A 21,021-nucleotide genomic window follows, 5' to 3' on the forward strand; every position below is an offset into this window, starting at 1 on the left:
AGACCCGCGGGCTGCCCGCGTCACTGCCTGTTCGTTTCGACTAGTGATTTAAACAAAATACTTTATTGGATTTGTGCAGTTTACATTTAATTCACAGCGAGATTTACACTTTCTAAAATCATCTTTTATAATTATTTGTTCTTCAAATGTTCTCACACCACTTTTCGACCAAATAGTTCTCATGACGTTTCAAGTTATTCGTGATTACTAAATAAGGAAACAGTACGCCTTCAACGAGGGCTTCCTATTCTTTATTCTTATTTTTATCAAATATTTTAGCACGAAAAATGAGGTTATACCATATAAATGTTTTACATTGATTGCTACAAATCAGCCTGTTTTTTAGACCTGGAAGTCACAGTTTTAACATTGTACTTTTTAATGAGTGTGCATATTGATGTTAAGACTTGATCGAATTTGATCTGTTATCCCACACAAAAACCTTATGAATCAGAAAAACATTTAAATGCAAGAACAAACATCTGTTTAGGAAAGTGCTGTGATGGTTTGTTGTTATATAGTCTTTTGAGGAAATAATAAAATCCCTTTTACCCTGTGGGCTCTTTAGCACTGTTATTATAATGTTAAGATGTATGTAGGTAATAAATCTGTTAACTAAATTTACCTCACCTGAAATTTAGTTTTGATATATGTGACCCTGGACCACAAAACCAGTCATAAGGTTAAATTTGACAAAAATGAGATATATACCTCATATGAAAGCTCAATAAATAAGCTTTCTATTGATGTATGGTTTGTTAGGATAGGACAATATTTGGCTGGGATACATCTATTTGAAATCAGAAATCTGAGGATGCAAAAAAATCAAAAAGACTGAGAAAATCACCTTTAAAGTTGTCCAAATTAGGTTCTTAACAATGCATATTACTAATCAAAAATTACATTTTGATATGTTTACAGTAGGAATTTGACAAAAAATCTTCATGGAACATGAACTTTACTTAATTTCTTAATGATTTTTGGCATAAAAAAAAAAAATCAAAAATTTTAACCCATGCAATGTATTTTTGGCTATTGCTACAAATAAACCCCAGCGACTTAAGACTGGTTTTGTGGTCCAGGGTCACATATTTACAGTAATGAATTTACTAAATATATTAATGGAACATGATCTTTACTTAATATCCAAAATTATTTTTGGCATATAATTTTAACCCATGTATTTTTGGATATTGCTACAAATATACACATGCTACTTAAGACTGGTTTTGTGGTCCAGGGTCACATATAGAGTGTTTTCACAATAAGCCATCAATCGTCCATATTGGTGGCAAAGAACGTAAACAATGACACTGAACTAAACTCGGATATTTTTCTGATTATTGCTGCTGAAAATGATCAATTATTGTCATGTTTTGGGCTGTACTAATTGGTCAGACCAGGAAAAACATTTGAAATGCTATAGACTTATAACAAATCAAGGAGAAGAGTACAAAAAAACTATGAGGAAGGCGTTTGTGGTTGCCCAAACTGAACCAGGATTTCCAGGGCAAGAATATTGATAACATTCGGTTTTGTTCCTATACTGATTGTAGCCTGGGGCTAAGTTTGCAGACAAGAATTTGCACCTCTTTCTTTTTATTGGCACAGTGGAAAACCACTGCTATTTACACACACTGTAAACTGAGAAGCAGACTTTTTCCTTGCTCTGACTATAAAATGTTTGTACTGCACTTCAATGGAATGGAATGAGGGCGGAATGTCTCTGATTTACAGTTTACAAAGATTCTTGATCTTTCAATATAAAATGGATTAACTGCATTTGCAAGAATTAGACGAGAAATGTTTGAGTTTATATTGAAATCTCTTACAGTTGAGGTCAAAAGTGTACATACACCTTGCAGAATCTGCAAAATGTTAATTAATTGACCAAAATTACCAACTGTATGTTTCCTGGCAGACAATTTTTTGATTGTTGAGATATTAAAAAGACCTCATTAGGGATTTTCTTCTTATGTATACCATATTTTAAGATAAATCCTGAACTTTTATAACATTCTTTTGTAATACAACCACTTTATATCTCATTTTGCATTCCTTTCCTTATTATTCTTCACAAGAAACGTGTTTCTTCCTGTCCTGAACACAGCAGAAAGGAGGCCAAGTAAGATTCGTGCTGTTTTAGATTTCACATGTAATCTCATACGTCATTGTGCTAGACCACCTTGTTGCTAAACAGAATTTAAGCACTTTAGTCGTTAAGAGATATTACTATGATATATTACTATTCTGAATATTACAGATTTAATGTCTATAGCCATAGTGCATAGGCTATTTAGATATGAATATACAGTTGAGGTCAAAAGTTTACATACTGTACACCTTGCAGAATCTGCCTGCTGTTCTTCAGAAAAATCCTTCAGGTCCCACAAATTCTTTGGTTTTTCAGAAGTTTTGTGTATTTGAACTCTTTCCAAAAATGACTGTATGATTTTGAGATCCATCTTTTCACACTGAGGACAACTGAGAGACTCATATGCAACTATTACAGAAGGTTCAAACGCTCACTGATGCTCCAGAAGGAAAAAACTATCTACAAGAGCCAGGGGTGAAAACTTTTGAACAGAATGAAGATGTGTGCATTTTTCTTATTTTGCCAAAATATCATATATTTTTATTTATTTATTAATGCCCTTTAGAAGCTACAGAAGATACTTACATGTTTCCCTGAAGACAAAATAAGTTAAATTTACCCTGATCTTCACATTCAAAAAGGTTTTCACCTCCTTAACTGCATCGTTTTTTCCTTCTGAAGCATCAGTGAGTGTTTGAACCTTCTGTAATAGTTGCTCAAAATCATACAGTCATTGCTGGAAAGGGTTCAAATACACAAAAATGCTGAAAAACCAAAGAATCTCTGGGACCTGAAGGATTTTTCTGAACAACAGCGGACAGTTTATCTGTTCAGGACAATAAACAACTTATTGGACTCATAAACAACTATCACTAAACAACTTTTAAACGGAGGTCATTTTAAATGAATTTAACCATTATTTTCTCTTGTGGACTATGTGTAAACATCTTTTATGTGAAATATCTTAATCAGGTCAGTACTAATTAAAAAATAACATGCATTTTGTATGTTCCCTCTTATTTTGGTAAAATAATTAACATTCTGCAAGGTGTATGTTCACTTTTGACCTCAACTATACATACATTTTCATGATTTTAAGCATTATTATTTTAATAATATTTGTTAAAGGGATAGTCCATTTACTCGCCCTCATGTCGTTCCAAACCTGTATGACTTTCTTAATTTTGTGAAACATAAAAGAAGATATTTTAAAGAATGTAGGTAATCAATCAGTTTTGGTTCCCGTTGACTTTTATTATATGGATGAAAAATATAATGAAAGTCTGTGGGAACATAATTTGTTTGTCAACGTTTTTTTTTTAAATACCTTTGTGTTCTGCTAACAAAAAGACAGTCATACAGGTTTGAAATGACATGAGGGTGAATAAGTAACTAGGTTTTTCATTTTTTGTGAAATTTCCCTTTAATAAATTGAAAGTTAGTATGATTTATATTCCAAAAATTATATGATCCTATGCACCATGTCAAAGATGTCACAACTTTTTCCTCCCCCCCAAATGCCTGGTAAATCTTCAGCTCAATTGTGACGATTTTTCAGAAATAACACCTGCATTTAAAAACAGTTAATGAAATGAAACTGTCTGCTCCTCATGTGAGAAACACACTTGTTTACAGCATCTCCAGGACAAACCCAGGACGGAGTTGCTCAATTTCCTAGATAAATGTGGGTAAGTGATGCGTGGCCTCGCATCTCTACACACGTGACACATCGTTCCTCCGATGTTGAAAAATCACTTCCATATTACGTATATCAGGTTTTTCTACATGAAGTTTATAGTTCTTTTCTTAGACGACTCCACTTCTGGACAAATGCTTTTTGAAAACCAAATGTTTTTTCTTAAATTATTTTCATATTGTATTGCTTCCTATTTTAATTCTTGTTTTTAAAGTATGGTACATACTGGTAAAATGTACCAACAATCATTTAAAAATATACACTTTTTCACATACCGTAAAAGTAAAAGGTAGCCCATCTGAATTATATAACAATTAGGCTATTTATCTCATAGTAGCCTACCAACCTTTCAATAACAGTAGAAGTGAAATCTTATTGTTGTCTTCAACTCTGGGTAGTGTTTTTCATTTTAAAATAACTTACAGAGGAAGTTTGGTCCCATCAGGCTAACATGACAGTCACGACTCTTTTTCTTTTGTTTTCACTCGCGATGTTCTAACATTACAACATACATTACGTTTTTCTTGGCACATTCGTTTTACACTTTTTTGGCACCCCTTTTGCTGTGGGTGTATTACTGCCATGTCAAAGTCTAGACCCTGAATATAAGAAGACTGTTTTTTTCAGATGTATTCCCATCTTCTTATATTTGGGTCAATACGGTGTGTGTGTAGCAGAGGTTGCGTTATACTTTAACATTGTCTGTCATTTTGACGGACAGGGTCATAAAAATTCCATTATAATCCATTATTATCCATCATTTTAATTTTCTTATTTTAATTATAATAACACATTTAATTGCATTTATGTTTGTTCACATTTCATTTTTATTTATGAACCTACAGGACGATATAGGCTTATGCATTTATTTTGAAGCAAATATCGGTTCGTGAATCCCAGTCGATCTTTTGGTCTATGCTGTTTTCAGTTGATGAATGGAGAGTACATAGTGCGCCTCCCGTCCAATAAATTGCAATAAAACAAAGTCTCAAATTTCAAATTCTGATGATTTCATTCGAAAATTCAAGCAATAAATACTGTTCTGACACTCTTTAATGTGGCGTGATAGATCGTTGTACAATAGCTTCTGTGTATCACCTGTGTGTAATTAAATGCATAGCAATTAAAAAGATTTGTGACAGTTTTGTTTTTGTTCTGGATCCAGTGCTCTGCTGCTACACTGGAGCGCACTCGCCACCAACTGTACAGGGGTGGGAATTACAGCTACAAATTACAATAGATCATCCTCAGTGTAATCTGTCAAAGTGATGGACGGCCTTCAGATTTTTTCATCATTGCTAAAAAAAAATTCTGTCAATGATGGACAATTTTCGGTTAACTTGACCTTTGATATGTAGTTTCTCCCAAATCCTAATTATTGTGTCAAAAACCATTCCAACATTCCAGTTATTTATTTAAAGGGGTCATATGATGTTGCTAAAAAGAACAGTATTTTGTGTATTTGGTGTAATGCAATGTGTTTATGAAGATTAAGGTTCAAAAAACATATTATTTTCCACATATTGTACATTATTGTTGCTCCTCTCTGCCCCACCTTTCTGAAATGCTTCAATTTTTACAAAACTTATCATTGATGGACACTGAGGTGTTCTCTGATTGGCCAGCTATATGGTGCGGTGTGATTGGCCGAATACCTCAAGCACTTGACTTAAATGTTACGCCCCTTACCATGCCATTTCTCGGCATGACGAGACAAAAACATTAAAAACCATTATAAACAAGGCATTTGTTGCATCCAGTGGGGACATAACGACTGAGTATAATGACTCAAACTGTCTTTTTATGCGTTGCTTCATGCCTCGTAAACATAACACCATGCATTTGTGATCGTAGAACGAGAAACAACAAGCATTGCTCTACAGTTCTCAAAACTTCCATTTGAATAGTCAGTACTGAATTCTTTAAATATAGCCTAAAAACGTACTTACAGGCTGTGAGTTTATTAGCTTTTTTTGTTTTTGAATTTTGTGTGTATATATTTTCTTACATAAATTTTATTATATGATTTATATTTGTATTATATATATTTATTTATTAATTTAACAACTTACCAAAGTATTCAAAAATATATATAAAATAAAATATATTTGGGTGTGAATTGGGCTCTCAGAATTTTTTTTTTAAATATAGCCTTGTGACTTCATATCATAAATATTTTAGGATGATTTCAGGCCACATGATTCTTAGTTTCACTTTTTGTGTTTTGATCATGTTTATCTCTTAGACCAAACACGAGTGAGGATCTTGTGATTAGAATGTTTCAAATTCCCCCGGCAAACATGTCTTTATCTTCTGCTTTCTTGTAGCCTCATAAAAGCAACATCATCCAACGTCCTCATCTTTTGCGTCTCCTTCAGATATTAGAAACACAGATGCAAGTATCTTCTGAGCTTGAGTCTCCTGTAAAAGGGAAAAATGCTTTTTCAGACTATTTCAGATACATTATAAAAACTGTGAATATGTTTTTGAGAAATAAATAGAAATATCAGAGCATCTTAGTTGAGATTGTACACTTGACGTAACCTTTTGGACTTAGGCAAACAGGATATAACAACATCCCTTCAAAGGGTATATAAAGGAGCCCACAGCACACAATTTGGACATTTCATCCTGTGGATTATTCTCACGTACGGCACCGAATTAAAAAAGAAGTTACGATGACTGGTAAGTTCAATATCTTCGTTTTAGAAGTTAATTAGTCAATCATTTGAAAATCTGAACAAAAGTTGAGTAGTTAATACAAAAAACTAAATACACACAATACACAATATACTAAAAATAAAAAAGGACATTAAAAAATAACAAAACAAAGTGTGTAAAATGAACTTTTATAAAAGTACAAATATTTATATCTATTCATCTATTCATGCCTTTTTTCTTTTTTCATGGCTATAAGAAATTAAAAACTAACTTTTATTATGAAATTCATTTATACTAAAAACAAACTGATTATTACTTATAATTAAAACAAACGTATTATAATACATTACCTAATTACAAACTTATTATTACTGAGTTATATATATATATATATATATATATATATATATATATATATACCAAAAAAATAATAATAATGAAGAAAAGGGTACATACATTTAATTTTTTTATTGCATTTGCTGCTGTAATTATATATATATATATATATATATATATATATATATATATATATATATATATATATATATATGGTCATATGGGCAATACTTTTTTTTAGTTTTCCTACATATAATAAATGTAAAAAAAAATGTGAATTAACAAAAAAAAGCGAATTAACAAAAAAAATATAAAGAAAATGGTATATAACTTAATATAATTATTTTATTTATTTATTATTTATTTCATTTATATTTCATATATATATATATATATTGCCCATTTAAGAAGTTTACAAAAAAAATGATGAAGAAAAAGCTAAATTTATAAGTTTTTTTTTACATTTGTATTTGCTGCTGTACACTTTTAAACTACTAAGCTACTTGCTGGAAGAATTGAATTTTTTTTAATTATTAATAATAAATGTCACTATTTCACCACAGATTGCTTTGAGAATATTTTCTACTTGTTTTTTCGAACAGATCCAAACCGCTCTTTTAATCTCGTGGACTTCAGCGATTTCTACAATGAAGAGTTTAACTACACGGATCTCCAGAACCTGACAGATTTTGTTGTGGATGATAACACGTTGCTTTGCTCCTCCATCACAATGGCGTACGCCGTCAACATTGCATTCAGCGTCTTTTATGTGCTCATCTTTCTGATGGCTATTCCCGGGAATCTGATCGTAGGCTGGGTCATCGTCTCGAACCGATACTCGCTGTCCCCCTCGGACGTCTACTTATTCAACCTGATGCTGGCCGATACCCTACTGGCTCTGATTCTGCCCTTTTCAGCAGTTTCAGTGATCCACGGTTGGTTGTTCGGCGACATTTCATGCAAGTTGGTTTGCCTGGTGAAGGAAGTGAACTTCTACACCAGCATTTTGTTTCTGGTGTGCATCAGCGTAGATCGGTACATGGTTATCGTCAGAGCTATGGAGTCTAAAAAGACTCGGAGGAAATTGTGCAGCGGAGTCGCCTGCGGATTGGTATGGATTTTCGGATTGGTGCTCTCCTTGCCGTCGTTCTACAATGAGGCGTATTACGAGACGGTTTCCCAACAAATCGTTTGCGGAGAACGCTTCGAGACCAATCACGCCGATGAGTGGCGAATGGCCACGCGTATCATGAGGCATCTACTCGGGTTTCTCTTCCCTCTTCTGGTCATGTTGATCTGCTACAGCGTCACAGTGGCACGGCTCTTGCGTACCCGTGGCTTCCAGAAACAGAGAGCCATGAAGGTCATCATAGCTGTGGTTGTGGCCTTCCTTCTGTGCTGGACCCCTTTCCATGTTTCCACAATGGCTGACACCCTCCTGAGGGCCAAAGTGGTTCAATTCAACTGTTTCACGCGAATGGCGGTGGACGTCGCCATGTTTGCAACTGAAAACCTTGGCCTTCTGCATTGCTGCGTGAACCCAGTGCTGTACGCTTTTGTGGGAGAGAAGTTCAGGAGAAGGTTTCTGCAGATGCTCCATAGAAAAGGAGTTCTGGAGCGGTTCTCCGTCTCCAGATCTAGTAGGTCGTCTTCTTTGACCTCAGAAGCCACTTCCAGCTTTCTGTGAGCTACTGCAATCAATGTTTGTGAACTGCAAGACATTTAGTGCACCTTTCCTTGCCTGCTTGAACTGGAGCAACACTTTGTTGTAGAGGCTAATTTCATGATGCATTGGCTCCCTCTATTGGTCAGAAAGAGCCAAATCCATGATCTTTTGAGAAGTGAAGAGTGCTGATTCTTCTGGTGTGAGCAATCCAGCAATCCAAGTGCTGGTTGGATTGTTGCAGAAAATAAGCTGTGTGACCAGCAAAAGTTGAAGATTCTCTATGTTTTGCTCAGAATAATTTATTTATATAGACCGATTTAGAGTAGACGTCACTGTTACATCGCTCGCATAGTGGTTGCAGAAAAACACTGGTAACAAGTGGAGGTAAACGGGTAATATCCATGGAATAAGAGAAAAAAAATTGCCTTTTGATGTCAAAATCGGAATGCAAATCATTTTTATTGAATACTGTTGTCAAAGATGCCATTTGAAGCTAAACGCAGACATTTAAACAATGATTACACATTCACATATGCAATATTCACATATGCCCTACAGTTACAGCATGAAATATTATTTAAACCTATTACTATTAACATTTTTTCATTACATTTATTTATTTTATCTTACAATTATGATTTTATTTTTTTTCTCACAAATGCAAGTTTATATCTCCTAATTCGCACTTTTAAAATATTGAGTTTTCTGCCACCAGTCAAAAAATGTCATCCCTGTTTTGGATGTAAGACTATCCAACTATCTAACTTTTGTTATTGAACTAAATTTTGTTCACGAACAGTGCTATCTAATCAATATAATCTATAATCTTTTTAAAATCTAACTATTTTGTACCGTATCCATGTAATTCTCTATCCGTAAAGGCTATCTCTTTTGGGTTTTCTGCAACCTTGATGCACGTGCATCCCGAATATTTACAAAACTATAATTGGTCTATAGCCTGAATAAATTAAGCTAAACTTGGGTTATAAACCAAGAGGTGTCCAATCCTGTTTCTGGAGTTTAGCTCTAACTCAACAAGGCAGCTTTACTGATGTATTTTATTTTGTACAATAAACTACCTGATCTCATGACAAAAAACTTAATTAAATTTGGGAACTTTTTTGCAAGACGCGAAATAAATTCCAGTATGTAAATATCACTGCAGTTTCCAACAAAAAGAGGCAGTAAAACGGCGAGCATGAATCGTTTTTGTACACAATTATGATTACAACTCCATATGTTTCACTTTGCCAACTCTGTCACAGAAGGATGTAACGGTATTATCAATATCGCGGTATCGTGACAGCAAAACTGGTCACATGATGATATGAAACAAACAATAGGTCTTCCAGGCAAAAGGTGGTTTTTAAAATATATTTAAACATCGTATTCTAGCATAAAACGTCTTTAAAGTTGTGTTCTAGGTCATTATGCTTTGCACAGTATCTGTAAAACGAACTAAAACCGAAAGCACAATATGGCTTGATCACTTTAAGTTTTCGCTGCGTGTTTCAAAGCGAAGCGCGCACTTCGTTCAGGCAATCAGCTCGTGATCCGTGTTTTCCGCGACTCATAATGACATTTATTGCATGTGCTGTGAGTTTAGCACACGTTTGGGAAGGCAACGGCCACAAGTTATGCATTATATTCGCAGCAGATGATTAGGCTACAGCTAAGATTTGTAGTAAAACCGTTTTTGTAAGCTTGTTTTCACTGAAGCCCGAGTTTTCCATCAACATAAAAGCTCTACTGGCGTTCCGTCAAAATAAAAGCTTAAAAGTGCAGTATAAATTGCTCAAAGCTGGCGGTTTAAATGGGTTTCGTTACTGTCCAAATTCAAAATATTTCTTTCAAATGTAGAAATTAGCAAAGTAATGTAATTTCCCTTCTGTAGTGTAAAGCAAAAATAATATACTTATGAAATATTCATTTTCATTTATTTTACAGCGCAATTGTTTTACAATATATGGCTATGACTGTCATAGGAATAACAATTGTTAACAATAAAAATTGTTGTTATTATTATTAATATATTCTAATTAGTTTGGCTTCCTAATACACCAGTGTGAATGTAATTTAGACTGAGACAGTATAGGCTACCACAAATGAAAAGAGAGTTGAATCCCCTTTAAAGTTTTTTAAAGACTTTTTTCTGACTTAAGTTTTCTTAGTAAAGAACATGGGTTGGAACTCTTAATTTTGAACTCTCAAAGTGCATTAGATGAAATAATTAAACTTTAAAATGGACAAAATTTTCATTTCCAAGTCTTGTATTTTTTTTAAATATCGCTATAAATATTGTATTGTGGACATCATATTATCATATTGTGAGATTTTGATATTGTTACATACCTATTTGGTACGAATCCAGTGAAAAACATGACTAATGATGAACTGACAGATGACAGATCAAAAAACAAGCTAAAGTGACATGCTTGCGATTGCGTTTTTACATCACATTCGCTTTTGTTCATACTATCGGGAAGGTTTAGGTGCAGATTTTACGATATTTTAAAACGTCACAGAGCGTTAATTATAGCGCCACTCGCTGGATATTTCAAGTCAGAACTGCGTGACTACGAAAAGCAACATCACATAAAACGTACCATATGTACATTCATCTGTTCCAGGGGAAAAAAAAACACTCTTTTAGTGCCACTCAGTGGACATTTCACATCAATATATGTCACAAAACGTAAATGGCGGTACGTATTTTGCGTCTTGTGAAAAAGTTCCACAAGAATGTTTTCATCATAAGATCAGGTTGAAAATAAAACATGAAAATATGTCAAGCTTGTGTTAATTACAGACCTTATTTCAGACATTTATTTAAAACAAAAGACCATTGACTTCAGGATGATGGAACCAGAATCATTTTTATTGCTTATATGCTGGGTTAGTGATCTGAACAAAACCCCTAACCTAAAGCCCACATAGTGAAATTTCCATGAAATTTCACAGCCAAAAACCATCCATTGTTTGTTGTGTAGTGTTGAATGACGCACAGCTCACACGTAAGTTGCTGTCACATTCAAGTTGGTCAATTCTTGTGGACTTATTGCAAAACTACACTCTTAAAAAACAAAGGTTACAAAAGGGTGTGTTTTGCAGTGATGGCATAGAAGAACTATTGGTTCCGCAAAGAACCTTTCAGTGAATTGTTTCTAAAAGAACCATTTTGAAGAACATTTTAAATCTTAAAGAGCCCTTTTGCTCTATTAAGAACATTTTCTGCATTTGAAAGGTTTCATGGATGTTTAAGGTTCTTCATAGAACCATTGATGCCAATAAAGAACCTTTATTTTTAAGACATGGGGAAATTTATTTAACATTGATTTGTACGTTGTGCATTATGTGGACATGAATGAAACATCAATTTGTGCAAGCTTTTGAGGAGAGGTGTCCTGCAATTTTTTTGAGCTTATATTGAAGGATGGACTCTATCCATCTTAGATATTAGATATTATGGTGATGAACTTTTTTGACTAGACTTGCTGTTAAGTAAACACATGCTATTGCAGAATGCTAGGCTACTGGTTTGAAGAGAGGTTTGTGGTTGAAGTTAGCAAAATAGCTAAATTTGCTCACAGCACAACACACTCAGAAGCTTTTTAGAGCCTTTTTTGTCAAGGCAGCTGGTCTGTATGTGGTCAGTAAGCAAAATGTTTTTAATTGAAAAAGATGATGTCTTAAATATACAGTAGGTTTTTCAAAATGCATTATAATTTTTTTCCTTCATAAATTGTAACCCTGGACCACAAAACCAGTGATAAAAGTCAATTTTTTTAAATTGAGATTTATACATCATCTGAATGCTGAATAAATAAGCTTTCCATTGATGTATGATTATTAGGATATGACAATATTTGGCAGAGATGCAACTAATGAAGTTCTTAATCAAAAATTAAGTTTTGATATATTTACAGTAGGAAATTTACAAAATATCTTCATGGAACATGATCCTAATATTCCAATGATTTTTGGCATAAATTTTTATTTTTATTTTGACCCATACAATGTATTGTTGGCTATTGCTACAAACATACCTGTGCTACTTAAGACTGGCATTGTAGTCCAGGGTCACCGTTGTACTTTAAATACTGGATGAAAGCTACTCTTTATTTGATTCAGGGTGTTCTGGAGAGGAATATTATATTTTTGTACTCAAAGAATTTTGGTGTAATGGTTTTGTGAATGCAAATCTCTCCAGGACTTATAATGCATGTACTGTTTGATTTTCATGCTCATTTGTAAGTTATAAAATAAAAATATTATGTTGTCACTCTTTGTATGTCTCTTTAATATAAAGTCATCCAGTCACTGTTGCAAAATAAAAAGATCACGTTAGATCACGTCTGTCTCACAAGTGCAGTTGAAGCCACTTCTGTGTTTTGCGTCATGTGATGTGTGACATTTGATGATACGTAATACATGATAGCAATAGCCTACTTTTAATCACACTTTATTTTTAGTTAATTTTAAATATAGTTTTATAAGTCACAGTTGAGGGAACCCTGGGTATTAAGACTTGTATGGTTTAATATAACATAAATTATGTCTCTTACTGAAATATGTAGTTGAAAACCCATGAAAGATTTCTGTTATTTAAAGAAGTTCACTTCCAGAACAAAAATGTATAGATAATTTACTCATGCTCTTGTCATCCAATATGTCCATGTCTTTCTTTCTTCAGGCGATAAGAAATTATTTTTCTTGAGGAAAACATTTCAGGAATTATGTCCACATAGCGGACTTCTATGGTGCCCGCAAGTTTGAACTTCCAAAATGCAGTTTAAATGCAGCTTCAAAGGGCTCTAAATGATCCCAGCCGAGGAAGAATGGTCTTATCTAGTGAAACGATTGGTAATTTTTTAAACAAATTGATAATTTATGTACTTTTTAACCTGAAAAGCTGGGTCTGGGTCTGAACATGCAAAGATCAAATGCCCTTTACAAAAAAAGGTAAAACAGCAAAGTAGGACGATTTTGACGTTGAAGAAGAAAAGGTGATGGGAGTTTTTCGACATACCCTAACTGTATTGAAGACAAGCATTTTAGGTTTAAAAGTATATAAATTTGTTTTGAAAATGACCAATCGTTTCACTAGATAAGACCCTTCTTCCTTAGCTGGGATTGTTTAGAGCCATTCGAAGCTGTATTTAAACTGTATTTTGGAAGTTCAAACTTGGGGGCACCATTACAGTCAACTATATGGAGCTTACAGGTGGTGATGGATATAAGCACTTAAATCAAATGCTGTACCATTGATTTTCCTCACAAGAGAATGCTGGGAAACTCCTTCAGTGGCTGCGGTGTCATGACAAGCGTCAGTATGTTTACATTCTGACAGGATGGCATCTAGCGTTTCTTGTCTATGCCATTTGTAAGCTCTTTCATTCTATCAGTATTTTATTTTCTGAGTTGTGTTGTGGTAAAAATAGCAACAAGTAGCACCAGTAGCTCACCAAGTGCAACCAAGGCCTGTCATTGAAATAATGGCGCCCCCCATAGTACAAAATATGTATAAAACAATGTGGATTTTTTAATAAAGTAATTTTTCTATGGGTTTTCTGCTTCAAGTCCTAAAGGGGTCATCAGATGCCCATTTACCACAAGTTCATATGATTTTTTAGTTGTTGTTTTTTTTTCCATTTTACTTAATGAAAAGTCTATAATATACTTTGGTTAAAAATTCTCAATAGTAGTGTAAAAAAAACACCCTTTTAACTTGTCAAAATCAGCTTTGCAAAAAAATAACAAATTTTATTGCATGGTCCTTTAAATGCGAATGAGCTCTTCTCGCCCCGCCCCTCTCTGCTGTGGGATTATGAGCCGTAATGTTTACTTTAGCCCCATTTAGCAGCAAAACTTGCCAACAAGCACATTAATAAGAAAGCCCGGTTGCGAAGATGCATAAAAAACCCTTATACTCACTTCTGCTGTGGACGAAGCTGCATCAGGAACGATTCGCACAACTAGACGCATATGTAGATCGGGATCTGCGCTTTAATTTTATGAACTAAAGTAACATTAATCCACTGCGTCTTCAGTGGCTCAGATGTCGGGAGTAAATGACAACTGCTATGTTCATTATTACTTCCAACAACAACACCTCAATCGCTCATTCGGAGACATTCTTGTCTTCCCCTGCACCTGAGTCGACACAATGGCGATCGGAGTCGGACTGTTTCAGCTCGGTGAGGGCGGGTCTAAGGTAAGGCGCTCATGTCAATCAACTATCGTAGGAGCAGCCTCTGTCTGTGTGCCATCACACTGACAAGAAGCTGAGAATGACCTGATTTTAAAAAGAGGATATTACTTTTAAAGATAAAAAAAAAATACCACTGGGTGGATTTTTATCATTGTAGGGTGGTTGTGTACACAAACTGCCAACACACATTAATGTTCAAACAACATGTAAAATTGAGCATCCGATGACCCCTTTAATACCCAGTGTTCCCTTTAAGAATTTACATGAGTCTTCAGTCCAATTTTTACAAATATTTTTTAACTCAAGTTTCTAAAAAAAATTTTGAGCTTGGCATAAGAAAAATGTATATCTTTGTTAAAATTCCCATGACCTGTTTTAGATTTTTTTGATTTACATTTACATTCCAGGTCCCTGGTTCAAGTTGGCGAATTTGGTGTTATTATTGGTCAGATCGCCTGTCAATCAAGCTCTTTGCGAAGGGTCAATTACGTCAACATATAGACTAACGCTGCGTGTTTAAAAACACTTCAGTGGACCTTTAACTCTTTTTAGCACTGCATTGTAGAATGCAATGCCTTGACGCCCATCTAGCATCGCGTTTTCATTGAAAAACAGTGGAAAAGTACCGAAGTTGAATGGACAAATATGTACTGTGTGAATGGAGATGGCAAAATACAGAATAATATTACAAAACAAACTAAAAGAAAAATGCATAGAACATATTTGCAAATTCGACTCACTGGTATCCAAGAAATAAACACATTTTAGACCACATATGCATCTTGGATACACAATATCAGCAGCTTTACCATAAATAGAGGGTTTGCACTTACGTTTGGTCAGTTACCCGATACACGGCCATACTGGAGATACTCAGATGTAAACAACAGCATGGACTACATGGTTGCATGTAGTACTGAATATGTTGTTCTGCTAATTTATGCTGTCTAAACCAAAGAAAAAACGTGTGGAAGCTGCTAAATCATATAGAGAAGGACTTAATGAGCAGGAAAGGATGCAATATTTTGAACAAGAACAATACAGTGAAATTATAAACTAACTACGATCAACTAGCTAGCCTTCTGAACATGAAAATATATATTTCATCAAACCTCAAGCCTGCAGAGCTGCAATCTTTGTGGTGGGAAGTTTGTGTGTCAAATGTACCAGTCAAACTTTAATTAATTTTAAAAACTTTAATTTAATTTTAAACTTTTAATTTTATTAATACTAGAAAGCCTATGCACTTGGCAGATGTGTTTTTTCCCCTCAAATAGTCTATTCTATATCATTATTAAAATCATTTTCTAATTTTTGAGTGAGGGGCAGCCGTTTTTGGTCGACTCTCTTGTGAAATCAAAGTGCTGATAATATCTCTGCTCTACCTCCTTTTTTTTTGATAATTCATGCAGGAAGGAAAGGGATGGTGTAGCCTAGTAATAATCAGTTGTTATCAAACAAGTCATTCTCAGAAAGTTAACAGTCAGTAACAAGTAATTTTAACTGAATGGTCCCTAAACCCCAGGCTGCTAGACCTGAGCACTGTTTCAGCAAATTCACAGAAAATAAAAGGTAAGAGAATACAATTTTTGATCAATATATTGAGTTTGTCCAGCTTTTAATTAATTTAAAGATTAATGCATTAGCCAATATGACTTAATGTGAAATATTTCTGAATCTGTAGTCTGCAAAATGTTAATTCTTACCAAAATAAGTGGGATCATGCAAAATGCATGTTTTTTTTTTTTTAGTACTGACCTCAATAAGATATTTCACATCAAGGATGTTCACATATAGTCCACAAGAGAAAATAATAGCTGAATTTATAAAAATGACACCTTTCAAAAGTATACATATGCTTTTTTAATACTGTGTTGTTACTTGAATGATCCACAGCTGTGTTTTTTGTTTAGTGATACAGTAGTTCATGAGTCCCTTCTTTCTCCTGAATAGTTAAACTGCCTGCTGTTCTTCAGAAAAATCCTTCAGGTCCCACAAATTTGGGGGCTTTTCAACACTTTTGTGTATTGAACTCTTTCCAACAATGACTGTATGATTTTGAGATCCATCTTTTCACACTGAGGACAACTGAGGAACTCATATGCAACTTTTACAGAAGATACAAATGCTCACTGGCGCTTCAGAAGGAAACACAATGCATTAAGAGCCGGGGGTGAAAACTTTTGAACCGAATGAAGATGTGTACATTTTTCTCATTTTACCTAAATATATATATATTTTTTTATTTAGTACTGCCCTTCAGAAGCTACAGAAGACACATACATGTTTTTCAGATGACAAAATTTGTTAAATTTATCCCGATCTTTAAATTTCAAAAGTTTTCACCCAGCTCTTAATGCATCGTGTTTCCTTCTTAAGCCTCAGTGAATGTTTAAACCTTCTGTAATAGTTGCATATGAGTCCCTCAGTTGTCCTCAGTGTGAACAGATGTGTCTCAAAATCATTCAGTCATTGTTGGAAAGGGTTCAAATAGACAAAAAGGCTGAAAAACCAACGAATTTGTGGGACCTGAAGGATTTTTCTGAGGAACAGCTTCAGGACAATCACTAAAGAAAAAAATCACAGTTGTGGATCATTCAGGTAACAACACAGTATTAAGAATCAAATGTACGTAAACTTTTGAACGGGGTCATTTTTATGAATTCAACTATTATTTTCTCTTGTGGACGATATGTAAATATCCTTTATATATCCTTTATATCTTATTCAGCTCAGTACTAAATAAAAAATAACATGCATTTTGTATGATCCCTCTTATTCTGATAAAATAATTAACATTTTGCAAATTCAAAGTACATGAGAATGATTTACTTACTGTACAGAATGTCTAAAATCTTGACTGGTAATGAGTCATTTGAAAAAGTTATCTAAATATGTTAGTTCTAATAAAGTTTTTCCCCCACAGTTAAAAGGCAAACATCTTCAACATGGAAGCTACTACTCTAGATTACTACATTGATATGGTGAATCCCTGCCCGAACAGCATGCAGAATATAAACAGCACGGTTTTGGTCTTGGTCTACATCATAGTCTTCTGTCTAAGCTTGACAGGCAACACGGTTGTGATCTTCGTGGTGTTCTGCATGGAGAACCGCAGGACGTCTACTGACGTTTACCTGATGCACCTGGCCATCGCCGACCTGTTCTTTTCGTTGACGCTCCCATTCTGGGCCGCTTACCTCCACGCCGGCCACTGGATGTTCGGCACAGTCATGTGCAAACTCATTTCAGGCACGCAGGAAGCTACATTTTACTGCTGTGTCTTTCTGCTGGCATGCATTAGTGTTGATCGCTACCTGGCCATCGTGAAAGCAACCCAGTTTCTCAATCAAAAACGCCATCTGGTTGGTGTAGTGTGTGCGGGGATGTGGCTGTTTGCCATTTTCTTGTCTCTGCCAGTTGTGGTGAGTCGCGAGGCCTTCCCACACGGTTATTTAGGGGAGTACATATGCCATGATAATGTGACCGCGGACAGCATCGACAGATGGAGGGTGAGTCTGCGTATTATTCACCACACTTTGGGATTCTTCTTCCCATTAGCCGTCATGATGTTCTGCTACGGTTTCACCATTTGCACGCTTTGCCACACGCGCAACAGCCAAAAGCAGAAGGCCATGCGGGTTATCCTGTCTGTCGTGTTGGCTTTTATCATCTGCTGGCTGCCCAGTAATATCCTAGAGTTAATAGACAACATGATGCGAGCCGGACACGTGACGGAAACGTGTGAGCTGAGGGACCAAATAGACGTGGCCTTGTACATCACGCAGGCATTGGCTTTCTCCCACTGTGCGATAAACCCCATCTTATACGCCTTCATCGGGAAGAAATTCCGCAACCAGCTCCTGACGTCTCTCTTTAAGAAAGGCCTGTTGGGGAGAGACGCAGTGTCAAAATATCGAGTGGGATCTGTTTATAGCTCTGGAAGCACTAGGCAGATGTCAGTGACTCTGTAGTCAGCTGTTTTCCTCTTATATGAATACAAAAAGCCTTTGTTTCTGGTAAGGAAATAGTTTAGACAGAAATGCTGTCATAAAAATATAAAGTATTGACAGAATTGTAATTTACCACTTCCATGTAAACCAAGATCTGTTTTTATTAAGGTATAGAAGAGTATGCGAGTGTATCTAGCTCTTTTCCGGATGATAATGATCTTTGAAAGGTTTTTTCTTTCGGTTTGAGGCAACATGCCGAGTTCGTGCTTTGAACGCTGAGTATTATCAAGATGATCTGTTAAAAACACTCTGCAGAGGTTTCAGATTTTGTCAGAAATGAGTAACAGGTGAAAGTAGAGGGATTTTCTGTTTTGCATATTTTTTAAATCTGTATTTTACCATTATTATCATTTTTTTTTTTAAGTTTTGAGGTTGGTAAGATTTTTTTTAAGTCTCTTATGCTCACATAAGCTGCATTTATTTCATAAAAAATTAGTAAAACTTTGTTTAGAAATTTTGTGGGGAAAAAAGTACAGCACTAAATAGTACACTACCAGTCAAAAGTTTTTGAACAGAAGGATTTTTCATGTTTTTTTTAAGTCTCTTCTGCTCACCAAGCCTGCATTTATTTGATCCAAAGTACAGTAAAATTCTGAAATAGTTTTACGATTTAAAATAAGTACTTTCTGTTTGAATATATTTTAAATTTTAATTTATTCCTGTGATTTCCACGCTGATTTTTTTTAGCATCATTACTTCAGTCTTCATTGTCACATGATCCTTCAGAAATCATTCTAATATTCTGATTTGCTGCTCAAAAAACATTTTTATTATTATTAACAGCTGAGTAGAATTTTTTCAGGTTTCTTTGATGAATAGAAAGTTCAGAAGGACAGCGTTTATCTGAAATAGAAATATTTTGTAACATTATAAATGTCTTTATTATCACTTTTGATCAATTTAAAGCATCCTTGCTAAATAAAACTATTAATTTCTATAATTTCTTTCTCTAAAACAATAAATAAATAAATTATACTGATTCCAAGCTTTTGAATACTGTAGTGTGTAACATTACAAAAGCTTTTTATTTCAGATACATTCTGATCTTTGCGTCTTTCAATTCATCAAAGAAAAAAAATATACTTAACTCTTTTAAATAATAATAATAAATAATTTCTGAAGGATCATGTGACACTGAAGACTGAAGTAATGATGCTGAAAATTTAGCTTTGGTCACAGGAATAAATAACAATTTAAAATATTTTCAAATAGAAAGCAGTTATTTTAAATAGTACAAATATTTCAAAATGTTACTGTTTTTGCTGTACTTTAAATCAAATAAATGCAGCCTTGGTGAGCAGAAGATGAAAAATATTACTGTTCAAAAACTTCTGACTGATAGTGTGTATGTATATGTATATATATACACACACACACACACACACACACACACACACACATTTGCTTTTATTAGTTGCTTGTTTCTAAACATGCTGTTTTTGTTCTTACTCTAAAATAATGTAAAAAGCTACTTATGTTTTCTCTTCTCATATGTAAATAAAGTTGCTTTAGAAAAAAACACACTTGTACATTAAACTCTGTTTGAGTAATCAGTCTGCTCTGGGTCAGGCAATGACTTGATTGATTTCACTAACGTCTCCACTTCCTCTCGAGCAGAGCAAAACAGAGAGAAGTGAAGCAACCTGTTTTCCTCCTTCAAAGGGCACAACCCTAAAAACATTACAACATCATGCACACACAAACATATATGCAAAACACAGGTTAATTATAAAAGCACTTTTACATTTTATTCCGAATTATATACAACATTTGTAATTTATGGCTATTTCGACTGGGTGTTTATCAAGATAAGATTCCAGCTGTTTATGTGATACGTCATTCATCGATCTGGTTTGCAAAGTCTTGAGAAATGGAAACAGGAAAAGGTGCTTTTGAAACAATGCAGTTCACTTCTGTTTTTGCATAAACAACCTCTTCTCTAATTCTTAATGCTGGCTCATATCTTCTTTATCAGTGTTAGCCTCAGTTTAACCTATTAACATTAATTGTGATATTCCAGTGAGATTTTTGTTTGCAAAAGGAGTCAGTGCTTCTGAGTGTTTGAATCTTCTGTAATAGTTGTATATGAGTCCCTCAGTTGTCTTCAATGTGAAAAGATGGATCACAAAATCATATGTGACCCTGGAGCACAAAACCAGTCTTAAGTCGCTGGGGTATATTTGTAGCAGTAGCCAAAAATACATTGTATGGGTCAAAATTATTGATTTTTCTTTTATGTCAAAAATCATTAGGAAATTAAGTAAAGATCATGTTCCATGAAGATTTTTAGTAAAATTCCTACTGCAAACCTATCAAAATGTAATTTTTGATTAGTAATATGCA

General features: G+C 34.4%; 2 protein-coding genes across 2 annotated transcripts; both read left to right on the forward strand.

Annotated features, from left to right (window-relative positions):
- The first annotated feature begins 7,495 nt into the window (after positions 1-7,495).
- Positions 7,496-8,475, forward strand: cxcr1 (chemokine (C-X-C motif) receptor 1). The gene has a single exon (XM_073846293.1). It carries the CDS (start codon positions 7,519-7,521, stop codon positions 8,473-8,475), a length of 957 nt encoding a protein of 318 aa, XP_073702394.1. The 5' UTR covers positions 7,496-7,518.
- Positions 8,476-17,613: 9,138 nt separating this feature from the next.
- cxcr2 (chemokine (C-X-C motif) receptor 2) lies at positions 17,614-18,639 on the forward strand. The gene has a single exon (XM_073846365.1). The coding sequence runs from the start codon at positions 17,614-17,616 to the stop codon at positions 18,637-18,639; it is 1,026 nt and encodes a 341-aa protein (XP_073702466.1).
- Positions 18,640-21,021: the final 2,382 nt, after the last annotated feature.

Source organism: Garra rufa, chromosome 8, assembly GCF_049309525.1.
Source record: "Garra rufa chromosome 8, GarRuf1.0, whole genome shotgun sequence".
Classification (NCBI taxonomy): domain Eukaryota; kingdom Metazoa; phylum Chordata; class Actinopteri; order Cypriniformes; family Cyprinidae; genus Garra; species Garra rufa.